Source organism: Hyperoodon ampullatus, assembly GCF_949752795.1.
Source record: "Hyperoodon ampullatus genome assembly, chromosome: 8".
NCBI lineage: Eukaryota > Metazoa > Chordata > Mammalia > Artiodactyla > Ziphiidae > Hyperoodon > Hyperoodon ampullatus.
Genome location: NC_136921.1, coordinates 63,724,027 through 63,731,207, shown reverse-complemented (window position 1 = coordinate 63,731,207; position 7,181 = coordinate 63,724,027). Strand labels below are relative to the sequence as shown.

The following is a 7,181-nucleotide window of genomic DNA, read 5'->3' as shown; positions in this document are numbered from 1 at the left end:
GGAGCAAAACTTCATCCAGGTTTACAGCCACCCCAACTCCACCCCTGACCCCTACCCCTGACTTCTATCCCTGATCCCCGCAGGCCAGCCTCTGGTGTCTGACTGTCAATATGAAAAACTTCATTCTTTACAACTGTGATGTACTTTGGACATACTGTTAGTGATTTTCTCTCCTTGTCATGCCTGTCATTTCTGGGGCAGACCAAGCAGACCCTGGGATGTCTTGGCTTGACTGCCTTTCCTTTTTTCAGAGTAACTTTCGTGATTTTTTTTTTTTTTCTCCTCATATGACTGGGGAAATTACTTCAGGGAATTTAAGCATCTCAGACTCCATCTTTTGATCAGACTACATCTTCATGTCCTGGAATCATTTTAGAGTATTTTTGCCTTAGGTTCCTGCCACCTTCCTGATGAGAAAATGAGTAAGACCTGCCTTGATGTTTTATATCCCTTAGAGGGAGCCATGTTGGGATACCAGCCAAGCTTTTATCTTCCACACAGGACTCTCAGCCTTCCCTTTCCAGTCAGCATACTGAGCCACACCTGGGGATATTGGAGACCATTCACTCTTGCTTGACTCCTTTCTTTCAAAGACCGAATATCACAACAGAAAAACTAAAACAAACACAAAATAACGATTAAAAAAGGAAAAGAAAAAAATCCATGGTGTAAAGTCTCTGAATATATCAATACTTTCTAGAAATCCAGGAAGTGGTAGATACCACATATTGTATCACCCTCAGACAGTATTGTTCAGCTTTCTTAGTGCTATATTGGATTAGTGTTGTATATTGAGAAAGTAGGAAACTGTTAAACCCTACATCAGACTGTACAGCTCGCCATGTCTTTTTCCTTATGGATCCCTCATGCCTTACTCAATGTCTGACATATAGTAGGTGCTTGATATATATATATATATATGTTGAACAGACATTCAGTAACATTTATTCTTGCTTACTGCATGCCAAGCCTTGTGGTGAGCTAACTGGCTGTGCAAAGATCACCTTGCTGGCCACATACATAATAAGCTTTTCAAAAAGGAGTAGGTCTTCTTTGAAGGTTGGATTTCCAAAATGTATTAGGATATGGTGGAAAAATATTTACTGAAGAACATCTAATTTTTAGTAGTCTTAGTCTTCAAACATGAAAGATAGAAAAGAATAGTAAATTGTAAACGAAAATCCTAAGGGCAAGTAGACTAGCCAACAAATGAATATACATAGACATTAAAATTGTTTTCAGTGCAAATGGAATATTTTTTCAAATAGTTTTTATTGAGGTATAATTGACATATAACATTATATTAGTTTCAGGTGTATAGCATAATAATTTGATATTTGTATACATTGCAAAATGATCCTCACAAAAAGTCTAGTTAACAATACATAGTTTTAAGTTATTTTAAAATTGAGGAATTAAATCATCAAAACAATTGCTCTGAGATATTTTCCAAAGGTGTATTTCAATTTGCATCTTGCTAATAGAGGATAATAGTGAGAAAGCCCGGTCCTAAGGCTGGAGTGTAACATAAAATATATAATCTTGCCCAGTGGTACATTCCAGCCAGAGATCATTCAATAAAAGGGAATGAATATATACGAAAAATGTTCAGAGATAATTATGCCAGTTTTTCAGCCTAAATACCTTGGAATTTGCAAAGACAGCTCATAGACAAAAGGGATGCCACTAAAATTCAGTGTAATAGATTTCTCCATTCTCAGTGACAGGAACATCTCTCTCAATATTACTTAGCTAATGAAAGAATAGATCTGCTGTGAAGTTCCTAGGAGGCTCATTTTCTTGAGTACAGTAGTAAAAGTTAGCTGATGAATGACCTAAACTGCTTAATGTTTCTCCTTATAACTTCTGAGCAGCAAGGCGTATCCTGGCAAGTACTGAAGGAGTTATCCTCGGGAGGCCCTGGTGTCCTTGCAGGTTGTTAGAGGCAATGAGCCAGGTTTATTTCAAATGGCTCCTTAAATGAACATTTATTTTGTGCCAGTAACACATTTTTGATTAACAGCTCCTTTTGACTAATTTGCTTCCCAAAACAGCCTAATAAATGACTCGTTTAAAACATAATTAAAAGCATGTTATTGCTAGCAGTTAATAATGATTAAAACAGGCATTAAGACAATTATCGTTGAAGGAAAGTAAGCACCCCGTAGTTAGTACAGAATCCTTAATGTTTTTATACATCACATACAGAAATGGCTACATGACAGGCTAGCACAAGGGATCATTCTTTATGGAATCATATCAAAATATGTTCCTATTTTGTTTGTTTCTTTTAATGAATGGACAGGTGTTTGTATAGGTGGACTATGGATTTTTCTTTTCTTGTGCGAAACATTCATGTGTTCAACAAGGTCAAGGTCATTTTCAATGAATCTGAACTGGTTTTGGCTGTGTGGAGGAAAGCTCAGCTCTTCTTTTATACTAATAGGATATAATTCCTTCTTTCTACATGCTCTTAGTACACAAAACTCTCTTGGTCCCATTATTGATTAAATGCAGTGAATGCGTTTTTTTTTTTTTTTTTTGCGGTACGCGGGCCTCTCACTGTTGCAGCCTTTCCCGTTGCGGAGCACAGGCTCCGGATGCGCAGGCTAGGCGGCCATGGCTCACGGGCCTAGCCACTCCGCGGCATGTGGGATCTTCCCGGACCAGGGCACAAACCTGCGTCTCCTGCATCAGCAGGCAGACTCTCAACCACTGCGCCACCAGGGAAGCCCAGTGCCTGCTTTTATACTATTATTTGACTTTTTTTTTGCGGTACGCAGGCCTCTCACTGTTGTGACCTCTCCCGTTGTGGAGCACAGGCTCTGGACGTGCAGGCTCAGTGGCCGTGGCTCACGGGCCCAGCCGCTCCGCGGCATGTGAGATCCTCCTGGACCGGGGCATGAACCTGTGTCCCCTGCATTGGCAGGCAGACTCCCAACCACTGCGCCACCAGGGAAGCCCTGCCCACTTTTTGATTGGGTTGTTTGTTTTTTTAATATTGAGCTGCATGAGCTGTTCATATATTTTGGAGATTAATCCTTTGCCTTTGATTCTTTCGCAAATATTTTCTCCCATTCTGAGGGTTGTCTTTTCGTCTTGTTTGTAGTTTCCTTTGCTTTGCAAAAGCTTTTAAGTTTCATTAGGTCCCATTTGTTTATTTTTGTTTTTACTTTCATTACTCTAGGAGGTGGGTCAAAAAATCTTGATCTTGCTGTGATTTATGTCTTAAAGTGTTCTGCCTATGGTTTCCTCTAAGAGTTTTAGAGTGTCCGGTCTTACATTTAGGCTTCTAATCCGTTCTGACTTTATTTTTGTATATGGTGTTAGGGAATATTCTTTTTTTTTTTTCCTTTAGAACTATTTTATTAAATCATAAATGTACAACAGCTCCTTAACTCTACACACGCACTTAAATTTTTTTTAAAGGAAAAACGTTAAGTCTTATTACACCATGATCCTGGCTAATAGCTTTTCAAAACTTTGAGAAAAATCTTAAAAAAGGTTTCACATGTCACCTGAAACTTACAAATTTAACATTATCAAAGAAGGAATGCTTCTACACTCTTACAAAGACCACTAGAAAGAAACAATTAAAAAGCTAAGAAACTGTCTCAAAGGCATTTTTTTTTTTTTTTTTTACAATCCTTCCTCCACAGTAAGGTAATGTTATTAAATAATCCAATCCATTCACAAAACGGCTCTCTGCATCTGCTCTGGTGTCTTCTGCCATATCACTGCATATTTATGCATGACTGAGATAAGAGTTTCCTTAACATTGTTATTTTGATAACCTGAAGCTGTTCTGTTACCTCTGGGCTCTCATCCTCTCCTATTTATACAGTGAAGCCCATGGTAAATAGGAAGAAGCTCAATATCGGCTTCTCCCTCCATAACCCCCACTTCCTCCACTGCCTCCTGGACCATAGTTTCCTCCACCATATGGTCCTCCCATGTTTCTGCTACCACCAAAGTTTCCACTCTTCATTGGACCGTAGTTAGAAGGTTGCTGGTTATAATTTCCAAAATCATTATAATTTCCACTTCCATAATTTCCTCCAGGTCCCCCTCCATACCCATTATAGCCATCCCCAAATCCACGACCACTTCCATATCCATCAGATCCTCCTCTGAAGTTACTTCCTGGTCCTGGTCCGAAATTTCCACCACCACCACGAGAATCTCCAAAACCAAAGTTGCCTCCTCTTCCACTTCTAGAACTTTGGACTTCCTGAATTTCTTGTCTAGATAAAGCCTTCCTTAGTTCTGCATTATGACCATTGATAGTATGGTATTTCTGCAACACAATCTTATCCACAGGATCATGGTCATCAAAAGTAACAAACCCAAAGCCTCTTTTCTTTCCAGACTGCCTATCGGTAATTATCTCAATGGTATCAATTTTTCCATATTCCTCAAAGTAATCTCTAAGATGATGTTCCTCAGTATCTTCTTTAATTCCACCTACAAACAGCTTCTTCACAGTTACATGAGCCCCTGGCTTTCCAGATTCCTCTCTTGCAACAGCACGTTTTGGCTCAACCACTCTCCCATCAATTGAATGAGGTCTTGCAGCCATGGCAGCATCAACCTCAGCCATGGATGAAAAAGTTACAAAACCAAATCCTCTTGATCTTTTGCTTGCAGGATCACTCATTACCACACAATCTGTAAGTTTTCCCCATTGCTCGTAGTAGTTCCTCAAACTTTCTTCTGTAGTTTCAAAGCTCAAGCCACCAATAAAGAGTTTACGGAATTGTTCCTTTTCTCTCTCCATCGCGGACTCAGTCACTTCAACCCGATTTCCCGCAGCCAAGCGAGATGAGAGAGATCTCCGCGGACGAACACGAACCGGACTCGTCCTGGTGCTGTAGTGAGAACTGCCGCTGGTCGAGAAACAACACTGCTAGGAGAACCTCCACTCAGGGAATATTCTAATTTCATTTTTTGACATGTAGCTGTCCAGGTTTCCCAGCACCACTTATTGAAGAGAATGTCTTTTCTCCATTGTATATTCTTGCATCCTTTGTCACAGATTAGTTGACCATAGGTGCATGAGTTTATTTCTGGGCTTTCTATCCTGTTCCATTGTTCTATATTTCTGTTTTTGTGCCAGTACCATACTGTCTTTATTACTGTAGCTTTGTAGTATAGTCTGAAGTAAGGGAGTCTGATTCCTTCTGCTCTGTTTTTTTCCCTCAAGACTGCTTTGGCTATTCAGGGTCTTTTGTGTCTCCATACAAATTTTAAGATTTTTTGTTCTAATTCTGTAAAAAATGCCACTGGTAATTTGATAGGGGTTGCATTGAATCTGTAGATTGCTTTGGGCAGTATAGTCATTTTCACAATATTGATTCTTCCAATCCAAGAACATGGTACATCTCTCCATCTGTTGGTATCATCTTTAATTTCTTTCATCAGTGTCTTATAGATTTCTGAGTACAGGTCTTTTACCTCTTTAGGTAGTTTTATTCCTTGGTATTTTATTCTTTTTGTTGCAATGGTGGATGGGATTGTTTCCTTAATTTCTCTTTCTGACCTTTCATTGTTAGTGTATAGGAATGCAAGAGATTTCTGTGCATTAATTTTGTATCCTGCAGCTTTACCAAATTCATTGATTAGCTCTACTAGTTTTCTGGTGGCATCTTTAGGATTCCCTATGTATAGTATCATGTCATCTGCAAAAATTCTTCTTTTCCAATTTGGATTCATTTTGTTTCTTTTTCTTCTCTGATTGCCGTGGCTAGGACTTCCAAAACTATGTTGAATAATAGCTGCGAGAGTGGGCATCCTTGTCTTGTTCCTGATCTTAGAGAAAATGCTTTTTTAGTTTTTCACCATTGAGAAGACCTTCACTGATTTCTGATTCTTTTTTAAAAGCACCATTTAAAACAGAATAGTGGAAATTAATATTATATGAAGTAAGTACATAAAGTTTTTGTAACAACTTCTGTATTTTGCATCCAATTATGACTTTTTAACAATTGTGTAGGTAATATAAAAAGAGCATGTATTTTGCATGAATGATTACTTCATTGAAAATGAAAATACAGAAAACTGCTTCCATTTCACATGAAAGATTTCTTTCTAAAAATATTTTTCTTATGATCAATTTTATATTTAAGTATAGCATCTTATTTTGTGACCATTCAAGAAGGCATGTGGTGGAAATAATGGGGACTAGGATTTGGTACACTTGACAAGAGTGAGACTACCTTTACAGAAGAATTTATAAGAAATAATCTTAACAGTTAAAATATCACAGAGATAAAACTACACTGACAGATTCGATCAATTGTTTAGATTTACATCTTGCTGTAATAGCCCCTGGACTGTCTCTCAGATAGATGGCACTCACCAAGCACCTTGGCCAAGTGCACCTATCAAGGGATGATTTATCTTGCCCTTCAGGGTTCCAAGAAAGTTCAGGGGTCCCTATAGTCACTGGAGGCCAGTTCCCAAATCTTATAAGACTTGTGGTAATAAAAACTTTTTAAATAAACAAACAAACAAAAAGCCTTGTAAGACATTATGTGAAGTAAAATTGTGGCGGCAAAAATACGAAATGGAAAAGGAGAAAGCCTTTTGTCATGTTTGATATAAAGACTAAATTAATTTCTCTTCATTGTACTATAGGCTTTTTACATCTCTTTTCTGGATGATTCCAGGAGCTTTCTGTAATGTCTCCCCCTTTCTGCTTTGGTTAATCCTTTCATACTGCCATCAAATTATGGTTCTAAAAATGCAAATATGATCTTGACCTGTCCCTAGTTAAAATCTCTCCATGATTCATACTGATTCTTTTTGACAGGGTGTAACTCTTTAATTATCTGACCTCAAAGTACATTTGCAGTCAAATTTTCTGTTTTTCCATCTTGTGGACATTATGAACCCCCCTCACTGAACCAAACTGCTTCTTTCTTCTCTAAACACACACTTCAGCATACACCTACACTTTTATGTGCAGGTCTCTTTGCTCGTATTCCCTCTGCTTGGAGGGTTTTTTATTTTCCCCCCACATTTTCCAAGGGTCAGACTTCTATTCATCTTCAGGTTGCCAGATTAGCAAATAAAAATCCAGGTACATTTGAATTTCAGGTAAACACTGAATTTTTTTTAGTATATAAGTATGTCCCATGCAATGATTTTACACACTCCCGGTTATAACTAAAACAAATAAT

The 7,181-nt window shown here is 38.2% G+C and overlaps 1 protein-coding gene across 1 annotated transcript; it reads right to left on the bottom strand.

Annotated features, from left to right (window-relative positions):
- Window positions 1-3,336: 3,336 nt before the first annotated feature.
- Window positions 3,337-4,777, bottom strand: LOC307057091 (heterogeneous nuclear ribonucleoproteins A2/B1-like; the record flags this gene model as incomplete). The annotated part of the gene is made up of 1 exon (XM_079710122.1): window positions 3,337-4,777. One exon carries the CDS (start codon window positions 4,775-4,777, stop codon window positions 3,872-3,874), a length of 906 nt encoding a protein of 301 aa, XP_079566248.1. The 3' UTR covers window positions 3,337-3,871.
- Between the last annotated feature and the right edge of the window lie 2,404 nt (window positions 4,778-7,181).